The sequence below is a fragment of the Culex quinquefasciatus genome, chromosome 3 (assembly GCF_015732765.1).
Source record: "Culex quinquefasciatus strain JHB chromosome 3, VPISU_Cqui_1.0_pri_paternal, whole genome shotgun sequence".
In the NCBI taxonomy this organism is placed as follows: Eukaryota; Metazoa; Arthropoda; class Insecta; order Diptera; family Culicidae; genus Culex; species Culex quinquefasciatus.
The window spans coordinates 194418554-194441818 of NC_051863.1; the positions used below are offsets into that span (position 1 = coordinate 194418554).

The 23265-nt window shown below is 36.8% G+C and overlaps 1 protein-coding gene across 3 annotated transcripts; it reads right to left on the reverse strand.

Annotated features, from left to right (window-relative positions):
- Positions 1-109: 109 nt before the first annotated feature.
- LOC6050947 (glycine receptor subunit alpha-4) lies at positions 110-22589 on the reverse strand. 3 transcript variants are annotated; one of them, XM_038266030.1, is made up of 10 exons: positions 22039-22589; positions 15848-15951; positions 9065-9132; positions 8765-9003; positions 8617-8699; positions 1701-1853; positions 1383-1621; positions 1084-1320; positions 788-1017; positions 110-726 (listed from the first exon to the last, which is right to left on the reverse strand). In XM_038266030.1, exons 1-10 carry the CDS (start codon positions 22059-22061, stop codon positions 561-563), a joined length of 1542 nt encoding a protein of 513 aa, XP_038121958.1. In that variant the 5' UTR covers positions 22062-22589; the 3' UTR covers positions 110-560. The 3 variants fall into 3 exon arrangements, with proteins under 3 accessions (XP_038121958.1, XP_038121957.1, XP_038121956.1); XM_038266029.1 differs by having other exon boundaries at positions 110-717; positions 1686-1853; XM_038266028.1 differs by having other exon boundaries at positions 1686-1853.
- Between the last annotated feature and the right edge of the window lie 676 nt (positions 22590-23265).

Sequence of the window (23265 nt, forward strand, 5' to 3'; positions counted from 1 at the left end):
TACTCAAATGTCAGCAGTCTTACCCAAAATCAACCTGTGTCAACGAATCATCTTTGCGGTGAACTCAACGCAGTAGGGCTGGCTTGTTTCGGTATTCAAACACAAAAAGTTTAATGTTTTACACTACAGTTTATTAAAATGTTTGATTAAAATTTATCAATGAGGCAAAGTAACGAGTTGTTTTCCTTTCTCTAACTAAAACAATAATAAAATTTGATATGATTTGTTGTGTTGCTGTACAAACGCGTAAAGGCATTTTTTGGTGACTTGATTTGTTTTTTTTTCGATGCTCGTTTGACTAGAGAAAAATACTTTGAAGGCAATATTTTTTGATGTTTTGTTTTCTTTGTATATAATAGCTAAGTCACTAGTTTCTAATGCGATTCCTTGTTTGATGTTTGATTTATACTTTGTATAATAATAACTATCTTTTGATTTGTTTTTCTTTCGGGCTTATCTGGCTACGATGATTATCTCCTTTCTATAAGATAACAAACTACTTCAATAAAGCTGACCAAAAACGGGGGGAAGAATGGACAGGAAAGGGGAAGCTCGCCGGATCAAAGCTTCTTCCGGTTCGACTCGCTGATGTACATGGTCCAGTAGGCGATCGTGAAGATGAGAAAGCTCAGCGGGAAGATTATCAGTGAGATTTGGTCCAGCCGGCCGCGCTGGGAGCCGGCGTACATCAGGGCCACGTCCGCCACGTTCCGGAAGCTGTAAACACTAGGTCCGAATTAGGTTAAAACTGATATTTCCCCGTTTCAAACATTTTCATTTTACTTACCGTCTTCGGGTCATTACGGAAGTCACGTGTTGCGTGGTTTGGAAGCTCCCGGACAGGTTGCTGATCGAACCGCCGCTGACGCCACCGCCACCGAGCTTGGTGGGGTCCGATTCCTGCGGTTGGACCTTGTTGGTGGCACCGCCGGGCACTTTGAGGCCACCGCCACCGGAAAGTCCTGTCGCAGCGTTGCTCTCCAAGCCGTTTTCACGCTGCGCGTGACTGGAATTCATCTGGAACAAAAGGACGGGAAATGTTCAATTTCCACTTTTTTAAGAGGACAAGGGAAATTCTCCAACCGGCGTCTCGACGGTGCTCTGGCTGAGGCTAAGCGTCGACTGCTGCAGCTGGACGGGCGGTGCCGACACGTGTACACTGCTGTGACCTCCAGCTCCTCCTCCTCCGCCACCGAGATGGTGGTGATGATGCGCTTTGGCCGCCACTCGCCAGTGCTTGTCGTACCGAATGCCAAACAGCACGATGAAATACTCCATCAGGGCGAAAAACACAAACAGCGTGCACGATATCAGCCACACCTTAAAGTCAAAGAAATTGTTCGTAATTAATTGACTAAAAATCTAAAGTCCTGGAAGGTCACCTCAAGACACTTGAGCTCGAGCGCGTCCGGCGAGTTGTTCCGGACCGTGTCGAACATGGTGATCAGCGAGAGGAGCGTCGTCACCAGCAGCACCATCCGTCCCGGGACGATTTCCGGCACGACGACGAACGAACCCCAGGACATGGACACGAACAGCGTCGAGGGCAGGTAGTTCTCCAGCAGGTAGCTCTTGACCTCCCGCGAAAGGGTGATCTCAAGCCGGGCCGAACTGTGGTTATCTGGAAAAAAGCGTCAAAATTTTAATCCAGCAAATATCCCGATTGTTGGTCAAGTGTCCCATACGGGGGCCTGGCTCACCGTCGCCGTAGTGGATCGTCTGCGGTTCCTGCTCGGTGTAGAACGAGACGACGTACTTTGGCAGCCGGAAGAACCCGTCCCCGAAGTCGTGCGGAAACGTGAGGGCGTTCTCGGTGCGCCAGCGGAAGCGCATTTCCTTAACGGTATACTTATCTGGAATGATAATGAGCGGTGCGATTAATTTTCATGGAGAAGCATGGTACCTCTTTAATTTTTTTTTTATTTGGATTATTTTGATCGGTCCTTTTGATAAGGCCTTGCAAAGGATGACAATAATGAATGTTTGCGTTTTCTATGTGTCTTCGACGGAATCTTGGAAACTATTGACCATTACCAAAAATTTTATATTTTTGAACTTTTCAGCTAGTGTCTACTAGAAGTTTAAAAAAAAATTTGGATCGCAGCCTTGCTTTGACATAGCGTATCTTGCTTGACAGCTGGTTCCAAGGGGACTGTTGTTCAGACTATAGATCTGCCCATACTTGAAGATTCGACTAATATGCAAAATCAAGTACCGTCATCAGGGGTGACATTGGGTTTGGAGGTGAGATTGGGCCATACAAAAATGCTGAAATTGTTCAAGACCCAATTTCACCCCTCAGACCCAATCTCACGTCATCGTCACATTAACTTTGAACAATATTTGCAACGGTTTATTAACAAATGTCGTTTTTGTGCGAGCAAAATAAAAATATCAAAAATATATGCTTTCCCGTTTGTAATCATAGTAGCCAATGTTTTATGCTAAAAACGCTTATATATTAAGAATTTTGAAAATTCTCCATGCCCAAACACAAGACATTAAACTATAACTTGAAGCCCAAGGCGACCAAATTTGAATGACTTTAGTATGATTGTTACGCGCATTTCTGAAAAAAAAACTCGAAAAATGCACTATTTCCATTCAAGCTCCGCGCGCGAGTTGTAAATCATTTTTGGGATTTTTGTTGTTGTATGAAAACATTGTTCCTGACATCCCAATCTATCATTCTAGGGGTGAGCACCAAAGTTTTGACAACTTTTCATTTTTTGGGACGCCCTACTATAGCAAAAATCTTGCTGAATCTCGCGCTTCAAAATAAGACTGATGCAAATATTTTTCAAAATTTATGTCGGTCTGAAGAATTAGTTTTTTTTAAACTTCAACATGCATTTTCCTGCGTTTAAATTCATATTTAGCATGTCCGTTTTTTTATTTCTTTTATAGCAGCGATTCTCAACGGGGGTACCGAGCCTACTTGATTTACATGGCAGGGGGTACCAGCGTAGAAGAAGGTTGATAATGGCTGTTTTATAGCGTAACAAAATTTCCATACAAATAAAAAAAGCGTTACGTAATAAAAGAACGCTCTCTTTGTGAAATTCCCTGCAAAAAGCTTTTTTAGGCGAAACAAAAAAATCCTTTTAAGTTATTTTGAAAGCTTATGATTGCAAAACACCTGGACAGGTGTAAAATACATTTTAAAAAATATTTCATTCAGAAATTTTTTTTTTTTTTATTTTTGGTATGCCATTTCATTGTCTGAAAAAAAACAAACTGTTTCCTTAGTTAGGCCGCTAATATTTTTTACAAAGTACAGTCTAATTGTCTAAGAATATTGAATTTGTGACATCCTTACAGCACTTTTTTACAATTTTTTTTTCATTTTCCCTCTTTTAATTTTAATCATCAAAATTTGAGAAAATGAATCGTTTTTATTATTTAATCGCTTATGTACCCATTGTCAGTCAAGTCGAATTTTTTCCTTTGAAATTTAGATCACAGATCGGCTTTTGAATTTTGAATATTTAGATCAAAGACAAACAAATTACAAAAAAGGGAACATATAGGGGAAATATACCCATTTTAATCACTCTAAGCTGTTCGACCAATTCTCATCACTTTTGCCATTATCCGCTATAAAATCAACATTTTCAGATGTATCAACAATGGAGAGTTGCTTGCTCACTTTTATTTGAGCTATTTATTACTTTGGAACAGTCAAAAACACTTTATGAAAGGTGTAATTCATGATCAAAGTGCTGATAGGCCGATAATAGAAATAGGCTGAGAAAGGGCATAGTTCCCCTAGGTCGAGTCTACACAGAAAAAAATATGTGTATTTACTCGACACGGAAAAAATGAATCACATGTAAACTCAGTTGATGTAAACTTGAGATTCGACGTAAACGGTTGAATCACACGTAAAATCATGTTTTTACGTATAATTTGTTGCAAATTTACATCAAATTTCATTTAAATTTAAATGTTTAATGACGTGCAAAATTGGTGCAAAAGTGTTACATCATAAATGATGTAACATTCAGAAATATTTTTTTGTGTGTAGAGCGTCCAATTTGGCCGAGTTTTGAACATTCCAGGAACTTTAAAAAGGTAGTAATAACGACATAAATTATTGCTATCGATCGCTTTATTGCGACTTGTCAAACTGATTTGGAAAATTTAAAATCTCCTGCAAATTATCATACTAGCAGAGGTTAATCGCTTGTTTTTCAGCTGTCAATCGCAATTTTGAAGTGCGACTATTTCTTAATTTTGTTTGATTTTGTTGCTTCACAGTTCAATACATTTACTTTTTATTTCAAAAGGCTGAAAAATGTGTTTTGAAATTTTCGTGATTGAAATATCTATTTTTGAAAAATAAATAATTAACTCGCTTGACTTTTAAATGATATTAAAATGTCTTTAAAAAAACATTGTTCACTTTTTAATGCTTGTTTTTTTTCAAATTGATCTTAAAAAAAAGATGATTTTTGATTTCCGTGACATTTAAAAACTCAAGTCTCAAGATATTTCAGATTCGTTTTCCAAAAACAAACAAAGTCTCAATGTTCTGAACAGTAAAATTTAAATACTGTCAAGTGAATTTTTATTTAGTTGTTTTCACTTACACTACCATTTTTACATAGACATTATAATTAACTTGATAAAATATATTTGGATTCTTGGAATCCGGAAAACCTGAAAAAATATGAGATAATCCAAGATTTGAGCAATTAAAAAAACCCACTTTGCAGGTCAGTAAAAAGTTCAAGTTTTATGCCCTACCCTTCTTTGATGCCCCAAAAAACCGGAGGGCAAGAAAAAAAAATATCTTGCTAAAAATTTAAATATTCATTTAAAAAATCAAGGGCAATTGATAGTAAACTGTTCAAAATACATCTATATTAGGGTGTTGAGCATGAGCATGAGCATGAGCATGAGCATGGTTGACTGCCAATGAGCTGCTACTCCGTTATTGACAGATCAGCTGAAGTTAAACAATGAATCAAAAATGATCAGTGGGAGCCAACCATCCGTTCACTGTTTAACCTCTGAAGATCCCTACTTTATTAGTCAATACCGGCGCCCTCCCAAGAAGCCTGCAGTTCAACGAAAGGGAGGAATGCTAGTCCGATAGTTGAAGTTGCAGACTCATCAAGCACATAGTTTTTCGCTATATACTTGTTGATACCACTTGAGACCGTTGAATCCACAGCATCTCCTTCAAGCATCACGTGATTAATTTTTTTTTTGGGTTAGTAGGATAAGGTATTGGCTTTTCGATGCCTCCCGAGCTACGATGCTATGGGGAGGACTTTCATAACAGACCCGTCGGCGAGCCTTCCGAGCAACGATGCTATGGGAAGTTCTTTCTGGTTAACACACAAAATCACTCACACACAGTTATTTTGCTCCACTATTCACTCAACGATCCAAATTGTCAGTGCGCCTTTCGACCATTATATATCATTATATATATGGCTTTTTCACCGCAAAAAAATAAAACCTTATTCAAAAAATTTAAACACAATTCACCCGACGCCGTGCTTTCCGATCAACGATGATATAGGAAGGGCTTTGAAAATCACAAAAGAAATCACTTTTCACTCCGAATATTTTTTACGACCACGCGCTCCCTTTGTCAATTATGCACTCTGTTCAAAATACATCTATATTAGGGTGTTTCATCCAAACATAAAAGTTCTCAGAATCAGGCAAACCGAGGTTCCCCTAGTAGAGGATACCCATAGGGACTCTCATGCTAAATATCAGCACATTTGGTTGAGAATTGACCTGTCCCCAACGGTTCAAAGTTTACATGTAAATTACTATGGGATTTTTATGCTTTTCGTTCAATCGTACCTACAGGTCTTGGGACAACATGGATTCACTCGGAATAAAGACAGGTGTGTAGGGAATGGTCCAATGAACAAATTCCACAAGGAATTAGGGTTGTCCATTCTGTTCCCAAGGTGCGCATTGGATCGACGTCCGGTGTCTCCAGAATCAACGATTCATGGCCTATCTACAATCACTTAGCTTAGAAAATTTCACTTAGCTTAGGAATTTGAATCAATGGAAATGAAGCCGAGCTTCTACAATGGAAAAGTAATCAAATTAGAAACTGACGTATGGTTTGAAAAATTTCAAAATCTACGGTAAGTTGACGTTTCAATATCAAAGGTAAACAAACAACTGCATAGCAACGTATATCAGCCCAGCAAAATTTCTAAGTTGATTGTGGATGACGGCCGTAAGTTGCGTACTTTCCTAAGTAACTACTTTACTTAGATGTTCTAAGCTAAGTGATTGTAGATAGCCCATCACCCTTCAAATGTACGCATTGTCCTTAGTATGCTATGACGGCTAGCTGAAAATTAAGACGCCCCATGTCAGACGGTGAACACGTGGCAGACTATTAACTCAAGTTTTGACTCAGAAACATACTTTAAAGTAATAAAATTATAATTTTTGATGCTCCTAATAACGTAACATGATGCTCCAAATAACGTAACATGATGATTTTGTAATAATAATGCAATCGATGCTTCCCCACGTGTTCACCGTCTTGCATGGGGCGTCGTAATTTTCAGCTAGCCGTCATAGCATACTAAGCACAATGCGTACATTTGAAGGATAATCGTTGATTCTGGAGACACCGGACGTCGATCCAATGCGCACCTTGGGGACAGAATGGAAAACCCTGATTCCTTCTGGAATTTGTTCATTAGATCATCCCCTACACACCTGTCTTTATTCCGAGTGAATCCATGTTGTCCCCAGACCTGTAGGAACGATTGAACGAAAAGCATAAAAATCCCATAGTAATTTACATGTAAACTTTGAACCGTTGGGGACAGGCCAATTCTCAACCAAATGGGCTGATATTTGGCATGAGAGTCCCTATGGGAATCCTCTACTAGGGGAACCTCGGTTTGCCTGGTTCTGAGAAATTTTTTGTTTGGATGAAACACCCTACTATAAATATAAAAAATTTCGATGGTTTTGTTCGAACGCGAATCAGTTGAACACGGAACGTCGGATCGAGATACTCTTTGTTGCGTTGGGTTCGTATAAGTCCAAGGAAGGTTCTTAAGCTAACTAATTGACACTTTGGCTACTCTGGAACCGATTCCGGAGCATCGGCAAATTGTATGGAGAAAGTTACGTAAAATCAAATTTTGATCACAGGAGGCTGAATAAGCAAAAAGCTCGAAACGTCAAAATACAAAAAGGAGACAAGACGAAGTTTATCGGGTAAGGCTTGTACATTATGATTTATTTTTTTATATTTTTAATCAAATTGGGCACTTTTTGCAAATTTTGAATTTTGGGCCTACAAAATATAAAAAAATATTTTCCTAAATTCATCGAAATCTTAAAAGTTGTTTGTTCTTAAAATTTGAATCTTACTTTTTTTTTAAATTTCCGAAACTTATTTTTTTTGCAATTCCGGTGTGAAACAACTTACTTTTCCCGTAGGCATAACGAAACGGATGACGAAACGACTTAGTTTTCAGTACATTTCAGCATCCATTTGGAAAATGCAAAATCAACTTGGAATTTTGACAACATTGGATTGGCAGAATGGTGTTTTTTCACAGTTTGTATAGAAAAACTATGGAGAAGAATAATTTTTCATCAAAACCAAAAATAAAAAAAAATCAAACTTCACGTGATTCCTGGGAATCCCCATTAGCGTGGTTCACGTTTCTATGAAAAAGACAAAAGTTGTTATTTTGTCTTGCATCAACCGGAATTTCGTTCTTTTATGTCCCCAGAAGCACTCCTGAAAATTTGAGCCCATTTGGTAAGGTCTAGGAGCTCCAGTTTTAATTTGAAATTTATATGGGACCATCCATAAACCACGTGGACACTTTAGGGGGGGGGGGGTATGGCGATTGTCCACGATCCATACAAAAAAGATTTTGTTTGTATGGAAAATTGTCCACGAAGGGGGGGGGGGAGGGTTTAACAGATTCCCAAAAAAGTGTCCACGTGGTTTATGGATGGTCCCTATGGGATTTTGATTTATTTTCCATGGGAAACTATCTTTTTTTATATTGTATTAGGATTTTTTTTTTTATAAATCGATGAAATGACTTGATTCTTATAGTAGGAGATAGGTTTTGAACTGGGGAACAACTTTGTAGAACATACCAACATGCTAGGAAGTGACCCTTTAAAGATACAGATACTTTTAGATGGTGGCTTTTGAAGGGGCCAGCCACCATCTAAAAGTATCTGTATCTTTAAAGGGTCACTTCCTAGCATGTTGGTATGTTCTACAAAGTTGTTCCCAGTTCAAAACCTATCTCCTACTATAAGAATCAAGTCATTTCATCGATTTATAAAAAATCCTAATACAATGTAAAAAAAGATAGTTTCCCATGGAAAATAAATCAAAATCCCATATAAATTTCAAATTAAAACTGGAGCTCCTAGACCTTACCAAATGGGCTCAAATTTTCAGGAGTGCTTCTGGGGACATAAAAGAACGAAATTCCGGTTGATGCAAGACAAAATAACAACTTTTGTCTTTTTCATAGAAACGTGAACCACGCTAATCCCCATGCATTGAGAATGTTAGAGCTTTTATATCCGTTTTTGTTGGAATATGTAAATATTTGAGGCTACAATTGCAATACTCACAGCTGCTAAAATCTACGGGGCATCTTTGTACGTCTAAGGGATACAATACGAAATCCATATCGCATTTGAAGATTATTGTAGCTCTAAAAATAATAACAAATATCATTGAAACGGTCAAGAAGCAGACGAACCCACTTTCCCAACTCACCCTATACTAAGCACCAGGGTGCTGTTTTTGTAGAGCCGCAAACTGCTCAGCTCCTCGAGCAGGGCCATCACTTTGAGTTCGCGCAGCTGCCGGATGTACAGATCCGGCACCCAGACGGTTTCCCGCTCGGCCAGCGTCAGCTCGACGTACTGCTTCGTCAGGGGCGCCACCGGATCGTCCACCGGTACCAGCCGGGGGTCCTCCCACGACACCTGCAGGAACACGTCGATGGAGATTTCCTGGTGGGGGTGAAGATTTTGGGTAATTTTTTTTTTGTTGTATTTTATTTATAAATCTCACCTCTTTGTTTTCATCCACTCCCGATATTCGATTGATGTAGAGTGATACTGATATGTCGGTAAGTGAACCTGAAAACAAAGAAAAATTAAAAGTTTAATCATAAAAGTCTAAAAGCTTCCGTCAACTCAAACAACCTGCACTGCAGATTACTTCCCGTAATTGCTCTTCAAAGCATAATTAGCAATTTTTTAATCAGCGTTTGACTACAATTACAGACACAATTGTCAATCGTAATGATGTGGGCTCTCTGAATGTTTCATCTTTTTTTTTGTTCAAGCTCATCGATTTCGCCCCCAAGTTCAGCTCGACTTTAGATGGCCATCGTCATTAGCTTAAACCCAGACCAAGTCTGTTGTCCCTCACAGCGACGGATAGAATTTCTGAGTAAATTCAGCGTCAATGTCAAGGAGACGATTAAAACCGAAAGCGACCCCCCTTCCTCTCCTGTTAACAACTGTGCAGAGGTGTGACTATAATTACCGTCGTCTCCCCCCAGGGGCATGCCAACTGGCATTAAATTAGAACTTTAATCTAGTTTGGTCGGTCGCATTTGAATTTTTCAGAGTGGGTGTGGTGGGACCTTTAACTCTGGGTCAGATTGGAGACTAAGTTTAGCGACCTGAGCTTTAAATCGAGCCAATAAGGCAAATGGATTGCAGTTCAATTATCTTATTGCAGTGTGAGCAACTGCTCGCTCTTCTGTTGGTATTCTGTTACATATAGTAATCACAGGCAAGCAGATGTAAAACATTGATTTTTTTCAACTTTCAAGCTCCTGTCAAACACATGGTGTGGTGAATACAGAATTGCCGTGGTGAGTTTCCAAAAAAACAAATTTCTTGAAATGCAAGAAATAAATAAATTAAATGATACATTTCAAAGCAGATTTGCGTCCAATTGTCTGTCGTATGACGAGCTACAGCGAACAGTTCAATGTGATAAGGGAGTGGAGCTTCAAAGGGGGTGGTGCACTTTTGTTTGTTTCTTTGCCCCGTCAGAATCGCACTGCGAAGAGCCAAGCCAAGCCTATCTGTCTGCCCTAAAAGGTGTAATTATTTATTGCATTTCAGCACATGCCGTGCATAACTTCAGGGGGAGAACGCGCGAATGCCACCGGAAGGAAAATTGATGATACCCGTGGCGATGATGGGCATTGTAAGCTCTGTTTTATTATTTTTTTTCCAATGTAAAGGAAGTTGAAGGAAGTAACGGCGGAAAATTTGAACCTTGCGATGTTTTACTTTTGATGGATTGCATGTGACTCTTCACCTTCAACAGTCAGCATTTTTCCTTTGTTTGATTTTTTTGGTTCTATTTGGAAGAATGAAGCACGGTTGAGGATTCACATTGTTGCATTCGTCGAAAACTTAACAGTGTTATTAAATTGATTTTTTGAACAAAATGAAAAATTATGTGTTGTTAGTGGAACATTTGTAACAATCCTCGTCTAGGATTAAAACATATTTGTGAAATACCGATGGGTTGAAGCAGGACGTCTTTTGCTGCCTGTCTCAATCTTTTCTGCAGTAGCTTCAAGTGCTGCCAGAAGAGAGTGAAGAAAAAGTTGAAGTTATCAGCGGTGATGATATAAATTCCATAACATTCTTAATAGTGGGTGAATCTTTTCGCACTCTCCGGCAACGTTGTTTGCCTGAAAAATGCAAACCAAAACGCACCGATTTTACAGGCGAAATCCTGTTTAAAGTCAAAGCGCCAGGTCCTGTCGCAATCAATCAAGCTCATATTTGGAATTAAGGCTCAGAACACCTAATTTATTTTTTTGTGCTTTTCAATGTGGATGAAACTTTGCACATGTATCATAAGAACGGATTTTCTGACCAGTTTGGTGTTTTGGGCAAAGTTGTAGAAACTGCAAATCAGCCATTTTTGAAAAATCTTTTTTGATAGGTTTTAGATGACAAAAATTAGCATCTTTTGAGCTATGGAACAAGTTAGTAAAAATTTATTATGCAGTGTTACCAAATTTCCAAAAATATCATAGTTTTTGAAAACGTGAAAAAAGTTAAGCAACCTTTTTGTTTTTTTTTTTATTTCTGATAAAACTCCCAATCAAAAATCCTTCACATAAAATGTGATATCGCGCACCGTACCCAAGTTACAGTCACTAAAAAGTGTTTTTTTTTTTGTGTAAAAATGTGACCTGTAGAAGTCATGACCAAGCTTGAACATCTCTGAAATACTTTTTATCGAATAGATCAGAAAACTAGCGTCAATTTGTCAAGTGAGCAACTCTCTACGAAATCGGCCGATTTCGACCATTATTATTTTTTGTATTTTTTTATTTGACTCAAACTTTGTGGGGGCCTTCCCTATGACCAAATAAGCTATTTTGCGTAATTGGTTCACCCATACAAGTCTCCATACAATTTTGGCAGCTGTCCATACAAAAATGGTATGTAAATATTCAAACAGCTGTAACTTTTGAGTGAATTTTCTGATCAATTTGGTGTCTTCGGCAAAGTTGTAGGTATTGTTGAGGACTTTTGAGAAAAAAATAGGTACACGGAAAAAAAAATTTGCAGATTTTTTTATCAACTTTTTTTTAAATAAAACTCAATTTCCCAAAATACGTATTTTTTGATTTTCGAGATTTTTTGATATGTTTTAGGGGACAAAAATCCGCAACTTTTGAGCCATAGAGAAACATGGTCAAAAAATCTGCCGCCGAGTTATGAATTTTTGAAAAAATAGTGATTTTTGGAAAAAATCGAAGTTTCATGCAAAAACAAGTTTGACATTATTTTTTAATGCAAAATTGAATTTGCAATCGAAAAGTACTTTACAGATTTTTTGATTAAGGACTTCCGATTTTTTGATTAAGGGCTCCGAAAGTTTGATTTTAGCGAAATATTTGCAGTTTTTCAATTTTTAAAAATAGTGACCATGAGTGACCATTTCTAAAAATATTTTTTTTGAAAAGTTCAGAAAATTTGCTATAAAATTGTCTAAGAGACATTGAAGATTGGACCTCTGGTTGTTGAGATACAGCGGCTTAAAGAAAAAGAAACACGAAAATTGAAGTTTTCTAAGTCTCACCCAAACAGCCCACCATTTTCTAATGACGATATCTCAGCAATTAATGGTCCGATTTTCAATGTTAATACATGAAACATTCGTGAAATTTTCCGATCTTTTCGAAAAAAATATTTTGAAAATTTTTAAATCTAGACTAGCATTTTAAATGGGCGTAATATTCAATATTTGGCCCTTTAGAAATGGTCACTCATGGTCACTATTTTTAAAAATTGAAAAACTGCAAATATTTCGCTAAAATCAAACTTTCGGTGGCTATATCTTGTAAACGGAGCCCTTAATCAAAAAATCTGTAAAGTACTTTTCGATTGCAAATTCAATTTTGCATTAAAAAATAATGTCAAACTTGTTTTTGCATGAAACTTCGATTTTTCCAAAAATCACTATTTTTCAAAATTCATAACTCGGCGGCAGATTTTTGACCATGTTTCTCTATGGCTCAAAAGTTGCGGATTTTTGTCCCCTAAAACATATCAAAAATCTCGAAAATCAAAAATACGTATTTTGGGAAATTGAGTTTTATTTAAAAAGTTGATAAAAAATCTGCAAATTTTTTTTTCCGTGTACCTATTTTTTTCTCAAAAGTCCTCAACAATACCTACAACTTTGCCGAAGACACCAAATTGATCAGAAAATTCACTCAAAAGTTACAGCTGTTTGAATATTTACATACCATTTTTGTATGGACAGCTGCCAAAATTGTATGGAGACTTGTATGGGTGAACCAATGACACAAAATAGCATATTTGGTCATAGGGAAGGCCCCCACAAAGTTTGAGCCAAATCAAAAAATACAAATAAAATCCATTTCCGGTTTTGGTAGAGAATTGCTCAAGTGACGATACCTTAGAAAATTAACCTACTGTAATGTGTTCCGTCCATTTAATGTAAATCAAAGTCGTAATATTCGAAAAGGTTTTAATAGTAGTTTATGCAACAAGTTGCAAAAAGAGGATTTTTCAGCACGAGTCGTACATTTATCCAACGAGGTTCACCGAGTTGGATAAATACGAAGAGTGCTGAAAAAATCAAGTTTTGCAACGAGTTCCATACAACATTTTTTGCAATTCCAAAAAAACACACACACTGAGTGAAATTTTAGCACCCATTTGAGTGCTGAAAAGTAGAACTTTTCAGCATTTATTTTGAAAAAAGTTGCTATTCGATTCTGTTATTTTTGGTACAGAAAAGTAGGCTATTTCGTCGTTCAAAAATGACAGAAAAAGTAAGTAGTTTCGCGATGGAATTGCAAAATAGTAGTTTATGTAACAAGTTGCAAAAAGAGGATTTTTTCAGCACGAGTCGTACATTTATCCAACGAGGTTCACCGAGTTGGATAAATACGAAGAGTGCTGAAAAAATCAAGTTTTGCAACGAGTTCCATACAACATTTTTTGCAATTCCAAAAAACACACATGAGTGAAATTTTAAGTCAAATTTTCATGTATTTTGTCAATAAATCGTTTAAATAAAAAAAAATGTTGAAAAGTGTAACTTTTCAAAACAAGTGCTGAAAAGTTCAACTTTTCAGCACCAATTTGAGTGCGGAAAAGTAGAATTTTTCAGCATTTATTTTGAAAAGTATTGCTATTCGATTCTGTTATTTTTGGTACAGAAAAGTAGGCTATTTCGTCGCTCAAGAATGACAGGAAAAGTAAGTAGTTTCACGACGGCATTGCAAAAATATTTTTAATCCAGCCCAAACATGCTAAATTTGATGCATTTTAGATTGTTTTCAGTTGATTTAACTTTTATTTTCATAAAATTTTTGAAGTTTTTTGAATATTTTTTTGCCTCCTGATTTTTCGAACATATTTTGAAGGGGGGCGACATGAACTTTGACAAATATTTGCAACGGCCAAATTATTCTCTAGGTAAGAAATGCCTATCATTTCAGGTTCTGGAAAAGTCCAAAATTTGAAAATGGGATCTAAGTGCTCACCCTGTGAATGGTGACATCCAAAATTTGTATTCTAATTTTGAGGCAATAGCAAAAAATCAAAATTTTTGGCCCACCCGAACAGACGGTAATAACAAAATTCATGCCTTTCAATAACAAAAACTGTAAAAATAACAAAAAATGTTATCGAATCGAAATTCCTCCAACTGTTTTGGGATGATCGGATTAGTTGTTAAAATAACAAAAAATAATAACAAAGATTTGTTCGAAGAATTACTAAAAATGTTATTAGTCTGTTATTACAATAATTGTTATTGGATTAATAACAAAAAAATCATAACGACGAATAACAAATCTTGTTATAAATAACATAAAATGTTATTGGCCTAGTATTTTCAAATATAAAAAAAAAATGTTATTCTCAAGTTATTTCCGTCTGCTCGGGCAAATATAAATTGAAATCTTATCTATGCTCATTTTTGTAGGGAGCAGCCGTGACTGACTGGATACGTTTTTTTTGCTTTGTAAGCGAATATTTCTGGGTTCAAATCCTATCTGTTCCTAACGAGAAAGGTAAGGACATAGAAATTTTGAAATTCTTTATGTAAACGAAAATTCAAAGTAGTTCGCAAATGCTTATATGGCGATTTGGTGAGCTTAGATTGAAATTAGAAATATTGTTACAACTGAAAACCTCAAAAGTTTTAATTGTATCATTTTTTTTACACAAGCATTTTTTTTTAATTTTTGATATTTTAAGAATCTGAGATGGTATTTATTTTGAAAGGCTTTTCAATAAATTTGTCATTTGCTTCACAACCAGGCAAGATTTCCTTTCAACCTCCTCGCCAAAGTTGTTGATAAACACGATACAGGTCGCGAACATGACGTTTTTCCGCGCCTTTTTCCTCATTTTGCGCGCATTTCCACACGCCATCGATTTATTTAAATTTGTCAAGGCGGCCGCGTCGTCATCGTTGTCGTCGTCGGTTGTAATCGTAAACCGCACAAATAAACTTGTCTGATGTGACTAAAAGACGCCAAACCTACTTTTCTCCTCCTCTGTCGGTAAGGCATTGACAAATGGTGTGCTCATTAACAAGTGTCTCTTCTAAAGGAAGGGATTTTGGTGTATCGATTCTCGCCAGATTTGCGGAGCATTATTATGCATGCAGAGGCCAACAAATCCGAAAATGGAACGGAACCGAACATAATCTATAATAAAATTTCGGGAATTCTCAAGGTTCCTTTTAGTGTTACTTTTGGGGGGTGTTTGTTCTTTCCCCCTGGGCCACTTGTTTCCCTTGCGCGTGGTGTTCAGCTTTTCCTGGGAAAGAGTTTCCAACACGCAATATTATTACACGCAGAAAATGTGCCTATACGGAAAAAAATAGTTCTTAAAATCATGAACAAACGATTCAGATTTCTTAGTACTTTTTTCAAAAACGTTCCATGGAATTTGAGCACTTTGTGATTTCCAATTTCATAAACGCTGGTTCCGATTTTTGGAACTTATTTTTCTGCGTGCAGGACAGTTTTATTTTGGAGGATTTGTCTTCTTCTACACCCTCCCATTTCAAATTAAAATCAGTTACTAACTGTTTTTTTTTTTAAATAAATTCTTACAACTATGATTTATCGTTAAATTTACAGTTAAATTTTTTTTTCTCTGAGTGCATTTGCAAATGTCGCGTGCTTGACTTCAAGCAAAAGCAACAACCCGAAAAAGTGAGCGAGCTCCCCACGGATTGTAACACCCCCTGCCAATCACACGACCTGGCCACTTGGCCCCAATTCCCACCCACCCCCGGCCCCGTACCCAAACTCACCTGGTTTGACATTCTTATCGTACTTCTTAACGTCGGCTGGAAGTCGATAGTCGAAAGCTCCGGCAACGGCGTGAATCCATAGCGCTGATGACAGATAGAAGACACTGCGAAGACAAACACAGACACACAATATTAGCTCACAGGTGGATTTTGTACACCATTTTATTTTTTTATTTTTATCCAACTCATCACAGTCACGGTAGTTGATTCCACAACATCATGACTCTTACTAAAGCGTTTTGAGGTTAGGTGTGCTCCGGGCGCGACTGATTTGCCAAACAATTGGATCCTGGCACGAACGAATTAACCCTGAACTTTTCGATTGATTTTAACCTATTTTAGGGGAGATTTACAACGTTTTTATTCAATTTTTAATGTTGGTTCGTGTTTCCGTTGATTGAAGTGTTTCCTCATTATTTTTATCATAATTTAAAACCATCCCCACTGTAAAAGTAATAAACTTCACGCGGTGTGACTCTTTCCTTGAAATCAGAGCACGAAATCGTCGCCGAGGTGTGCTCTTTTGTGTGCTTCGCGGACCGGGTTCGTGTCTTGAGCCGTTCGTTTGTTATACGTTCATTCAACATTGGACGTGTAACTTTGCTCTAGACTGGGACTAGCAGGAGCAGCAGCAGCAAAAAAAGGAATAACATGAAAATGCATGTATACATAAATTACCGTCAAACGGGGATAATTGTTGTAATTTGGAGGAGGATCGTTTGCATAACAATTAATTTTGAGCAATAAAAAAAACTAGTGAGACGGTGTTTTGACTGAGCTTTGACCAAGTAATGATAACTTTTCAAGTTAATAGCAAATACTACAACATTTGGCTTTTTTAAAACTTATACCTACTTAGTCATACTGGAATATTAACATTTTGGCCAGGGTGTAAACTCAAGTCCCATTTTTGATTTTTCGATTTTTCCCAAAAACAAAAACAAATGAATTTTGATTACACAAATATTCCTACAAACTCTCAAAAACAGTTTTAAGCATTAGCATTAGCATTAGCATTAGCATTTGGAGGACGCCCCACCACCGGAAGGCTCCACAACGCTTATCCCACTGTTTGGTGTGGTTGTGTTAGACCCTCATCCGGAACAATAATCCAACACGGGAGATACCATGTCTTCATCTTTTGATGAGTGTGTAATACAACCCAGGGCATAAGGGGGTCCGGGCCGGGTCCAAGCTATCCTCAGGGATGGGGAGGATCGTTAGTAAACACCTATCTAAAGTGCGCAAGGACCCCTACGTCACCTTAGTGGTATAGATGTTTGTAGGGAGGTTTTGGACTCAATGTTAGTTGGAGAGGTAGAACTCTAGGATACACCTCGAAAGGCGTTGCGGGTTGGTTGTAACAGTATTCCTAATTCCAGTCTATGCTCACCAAGTCGTCATGGCCTAGTGGTTAGCATTTTTGCTTACCAATCTAAATGACGGGGGATCGAACCCCGCCTCGAGCGACTTTGGTTTTTCGTTCATATTCATCAATTCAAATTTCTGTGTTCTTAACTTTCTCGTTGGGAGCAGATGGGAATCGAACCCAGAACCATTCGCTTACAAAGCAAACACCGTAACCAGTCAGCCACGGCCGCTCCCTTACTCTCAAAAACAGTTTTAAGAGATATTTATTGGTTTTGAAGTATGTTTAAATAGTTGAATTTATTATTTTACTTCCTTTTTTCCAAGCAAATAGACATTGAGATTGAACTGGATTTTTTAAATTCATATTTGTACAATTGGGCCTAACTTTGCGAAAATTCTTGCATGCATCTTTTATTTAACAGCAAGGATTTTTGTGATTTTTTTTTTGGTTCAATAATTTAAATTGCTTTGAAATATCGTTTCTTAAATAACACCGACCAACAAAATTTCTGCGCAGGCTCAACTCGAGGGGAAGCATGAAGTTTGGAGTCCGTGCACTTAAAATTTTTCAAAAATATTTAGACAGGGCCCAATTGTTTTTTTTTTAAATGGAGAATTGGTTCAAATTGGAATTGGCTGTTCGCTACTCCCACATATAGCATGCAATTTTGGAATTGTATGTAACAGCGGCGTCCCGCCCTAATTCTCCATATAAAATTTGGTTCTGGGGACTCAAAACTTCATGCTTGAGCCTGCGCAGTCTTTTTTCTCATTTTTTGTTGGTGTAATAATTGTATTTTCAGTTTAAATTGATCTTTCCTTGTATTGGATTGCAACAAAACTCGCATACCCATTTTTGAAGTCTCATTCAAACATTTTCATTGCTGTTTCAAAAACACCCAAAAAGCGAAAAACAAAAATGTTCTTTCAATATAACTGAAGAAATTTTCTTAGTCAAAATAATTAAATTAGCGGTTTAATAAAAATACCTTTATTTTGAACAATAATAATGTTATGTACCTCCCTGTTTTCTTTTTTTCTAAAGAACCGGGTTACCTCTTTAAAAAACACAAAAGAGTCGTTCTCTACATTTTAGAAAATTATTTCGCGATTTGTTTGCGCACATAAGAACGTCTGTTGATCCTGTCGCACTTTCTTTCCCGGTAAATACAAATTACAACACTCAGATTTCAAAGAACAAAACTGTTTAATACAACAAGACTTTATTCGCGTAAACTAGGCTGTATTTGGCAGTAAATTAACTGTTCTGACCTGATCTGAGGTCTGTCAGGGAAAGAGACTGTTCTGAGGTGGTTTTCCTACAAGAAAATTTACGGTCAGGACAAGTTCACTGACCTTTTCGTCCTGTTTGTGTTCTGTTATTTACATATATATGTGTGTTTACATGTAACGTAGAGTGCGAAAACTAGACAACATAAACTGTGGCAAAAACTACACGAAAACAGTACAGTACAGAAGTTTCTGACTAGAATCATCGTCTTAAGTGTAAACACGATTTTTTAATTTCCCATACATTTCCTATGACAAAAGAAGCAAGCAAATTTGATTTTTTTATATTAAATTTTGTCCATATATTCGCTTTGACAAAAGAAGCAAGCAATCAAGCATAACTATTGAAAAGGTCTACTATTTTAAACTTATTAAAAAATTATTCAAGAGATTAGACAATTTCACTAATCGAATCAATAGTTTTCGAGATATCGTCAGTTTAAAATTACATGCAGATCGCTGACTGACTATTAGGGCAAAAATGTTAAATGAGTTTGCTGCAAAAACTGCTATAAAATGTAACATTTACATTTACAGTAAATCCACTGTTGCAGATTTTGATGCAGAGTAGTTCTCTACGAAAGCGATCTTTTTTTTGAATTTTAATTTTTGTATTTTTTAATCCGGCTGAAACTTTTTGGTGCCTTCGATATCCCTAAAGAAGCCATTTTGCATCATTTGTTTGTCCATATAATTTTCCATACAAATTTGGCAGCTGTCCATACAAAAATGATAAATGAAAATTAAAAAATCTGTATCTTTTGAAGGAATTTTTTGATCGATTTGGTGTCTTCGGCAAAGTTGTAGGTATGGATACGGACTACACTGAAAAAACTGATACACGGTTAAAAAGAATGGTGATTTTTAATTTAACTTTTTGTTACTAAAACTTGATTTGCAAAAAAACACTATTTTTAATTTTTTTATTTTTTGATATGTTTTGGAGGACATTAAATGCCAAAATTTCAGAAATTTCCAGGTTTTGCAAAAAAATTTAGAGCGAGTTATGAATTTTTAAATCAATACTGATTATTTCAAAAAATCGAATTGATCGCAAAATTTTTTCAACTTCATTTTTTGATGTAAAATAAAATTTGCAATCAAAAAGTACTTTAGTGAAATGTTGATAAAGTCCACTGGTTTCAAATAAAATCCATTTTTAGGTGACTTTTTAGAAAATAGTTGCAGTTTTTCATTTTTTTAAAAAAATAGTGCACATGTTTGCCCACTTTTGAAAAAATACTTTTGAAGTGCTGAGAAAATTCTCTTTATTTTGCTTTTTTGAACTTTGTTGATACGACCTATAGTTGCTGAGATATTGCCATGCAAAAGTTAAAAAACAGGAAAATTGATGTTTTATAAGTCTCACCCAAACAACCCACCATTTTCTAACGTCGATATCTCAGCAATTAATGGTCCGATTTTCAATGTTAAAATATGAAACATTCGTGAAATTTTCCGACCTTTCCGAAAACAATACTTTTAAAATTTTCAAATCAATACTAACATTTCAAAAGTGCCAAACATTCAATATTACGCATTTTTGAAATGCTAGTCATGATTTTAAAAAATGAAAAAAGAGAATTATCTCAGCTTTTCAAAAAATATTTTTTTCAAAAGTCGGCAAACATGTGCACTAATAAAAAAATGGAAAACTGCGACTATTTTTCAAAAAAGTTACCTAAAAATGACTATAACTTGCACTTCTTGAAAATTTCACTAAAGTACTTTTTTATTGCAAATTTGATTTTACATCGAAAAATAAAGTTAAAATTTTTTTGTGACCGATATTTCGATTTTTTGAAAAAAATAGTGTTGATTCGAAAATTTTTTGCCCATTCTGGAAATTTCTGAAAAGTTGGCATTTTATGTCCCCTCAAACATATCAAAAAATTAAAAATTAAGAATAGTGTTTTTTTTCAAATCAAGTCTCAGTGACAAAAAGTTGAATTAAAAATCACCAATTTTTTTTACCGTGTATTATTTTTTTTCAGTGTAGTCCTTATCCATACATACTTTTTGTGTATGGAAATGTAATTTTGAATATAAGTAATGGTTGTTTTAAGGGTTTTGCACAGTCTAGAACCATTCAATTGTTTAAAAATAGTCAGAATAGTGTTTAAAGAGGATTTTACGAATCAGTCATATGACACGAATTGAGTGAGTGTAGCTCATTTTTTCACGTCTCTCATTCTTCACGTCTTCCATTTTTCAACCACGTGGTAGCTGTCTGAAATATGGCGTCGCGGTGTTCATCAATCTTTCATAGCATGCTAAGGAAAATTTGATGCTTTTTGGGGGAAAACCGTTGATTTCGGAGACATCGAATTGTTTGTCGATGCGCCAGGTCTAGGGACAACGAATTCATATGCTCTCTTCGGGAAAAGTGTTCTCCAGACCATTCCCCATAGGCCTGACCATACCAGAAGTTGGCGCGTGATTTTCCCAGACCTGTAGGAGCGTTTGAACAAAAAGTTCCAATTTCCCATAGTAATTCCCATGTAAACTTTAACCTCGATGCGCGCAGCCAGTTTACAACCAAATGAGCTGATATTTGGCATGAAAGTCCCTATGGGCATGCCATACAAGGGGAATCATACTAAAACTTGATCCGAGAACTTTTTGAAAAAACGTACCCACCCCAATATATACACATAAGGGGTTTAAAATGAAAAATGTTTGTTCTAAATGAAAAAAATGAACCTTCTGGGTCAATGTAGATTCGAAAAGTACATTAAATTTCCCTTAAAATTACTTAAACTTTGAAAAATATTTGCAACGGCCTTATCAGAATTTAACGAAAAAGTTTTTTTTGAAAGAGTGAAGATTTTGACCACTTTTCAGAAGTGTGAGCCTCTAAAACTATTGAAAGTAGGTATTATTTTTCGAAAAGTTCAACCCTTTTGGCTCGTGCATTGCGAGAATGGCAAGATTATGATTTCATGTTCATTAGTTCACATTGTTATTCAATTAAAATCATGACTTTTGAGTTAATGATACAAAAAACGCAATCAAAATCGAAAAAATCCATAGTATTTTGAATTTAGCAATACAAATGCGCCATTCGAAAATTGAAAAATAAAAAAAAAACTGAATTTCCCGAAAATGTATGGGGAAAACACAATTTATTTAGCAAAAAAATTGAAGAGAAAAATACGTACAAACGGTTGAAAACTATTTATAATGAAAAAAATTATTCAAATGTATCCCAAATTTGTTGTTTTTCCTCATTGAACGGTTAGTAATCCCTGAACTCAAAACACACGCATTGTAAAGGTCCCAAAATTCGTTCATTGTTTCAGCATCGTGTGGGCACAGGTCTTTTTTTTCTTCGAAAGAAAACTACCGACCCCCAACATTGTAGTTTCTCCACCAGAACAACGTTTTCTTCAATGTCATGCAACATTAAAGTTTGCTTTAGCCTATAATTATTCGACGTGTTTCGTCATCTCGTCGTCATCGGGGCTTATTAAAAGCATTCCTTTTTTTCCAGTAGAATTTTGTTGTTTTCCTTTTTCGTTAACACTGACCTAAATAAGGAAACTGCATTCATAATCCTTTGCGCGCTTGGGCAAGATTCATATTCAAACTTTTTTCTGCACTTGGGTTTCCACTGGGCTTGGATTTTCGGGAAATTCACTTGTCACTTGCGGTCACACTTTTTTTTTGGTATTCCGAGGTAGATCCAGATTCCGGATGAAGCTTGTTGATGACCACCACCACGTTTTTCTCAACAGCCCTCGACCACAACGGGATCGTAAGTAATGTGGTGTGTTTTGTTTTTAATGCTCCAGAATCGATAAAACTTTGCTTTTTTTCGTCCTCCCACCGCCTCCACCACCCCACGCCACGTGCCCTCGATTCTCTCACGTGGCACACTCCCAGGAGTCCCACCGACGACAAACGTTTGCCAAACAGGTCCTCGACTGATTAGTGTTGTCGTTTTCGGTTCAAAGGACGCGCGATTACTGTGTCAACGGTGTTCCGAACCCGGACTAAAAATAGGTTCCCAACGCGCGCGCGAAGAGTCTTGTACGCGCGAAAAGGAGGAAACCGTTGCTGTGACCGACTCCGACGACCGACGAGGACGGACTCTCGAAGATCGTGGCCATTCATGGGCAAAGTTTCGGCCGCCGCCGCCGCCGCCGCGTGTTGAGCTTATTCTGCTGGCTTGGCGCGCTCAAACAGGTCGAGACTTGGGAGAGAGAGAGAGAGAAAAAAGGAGGGAAATTCTACCGAGAGAGAGAACGAGCTTTTTCCCGCAGTTTTTCCGTGAGCGGAGGAAAAGTTTTGACTGACGGGTGTCGGTTGGTGATGATGGTGTTGAAAGGAGATCTGAGGAACCCGCTAGACCGGGTTTGGACGAAGGAGTGCCTTGTTCTCTTCTTTGGAAGGTTGTGTTGTGTGTTCGGTTTTGGGGGTTTATTTTTGGAGTGCCAGAGGTCTTCAAAACAATATTGTTTGGAAATTATGCATAATTATATTACGGATTTTATATATCAATGATGATGACTTATACATTTTCGTGATCCGTTTTGTAAAAAGTTTCACTTAGTGGTTGATTCCACATGCAAATAAGGGCATTTGAGCCAAATCCAAGCAGGAGAACCTATCAAATTTTTAGTTTTAATCAAAGTAGGCGATTTTTTTGGCGCAATTCGGCACTGAAAAAAAAACTGGAAAATTAGTGAAGATTTGGTGAAAATCACCAATTTGGGTTTAAACCCAAATCTTTGTTCTATAAAATCTATAAATCT

Bases quoted from the DNA above. Each gene is read 5' to 3' on its own strand.
- LOC6050947 (XM_038266028.1), bottom strand. From the start codon at position 22,061: ATGAATGCAGTTTCCTTATTTAG. The intron at 8,700-8,764 runs GTGAGTTGGGAA...TATTATTTTTAG, and splicing joins ACCCTGGTGCTTAGTATAGG to AGCTACAATAATCTTCAAAT. The intron at 1,018-1,083 runs GTTGGAGAATTT...CTTTTGTTCCAG, and splicing joins AGAGCACCGTCGAGACGCCG to ATGAATTCCAGTCACGCGCA.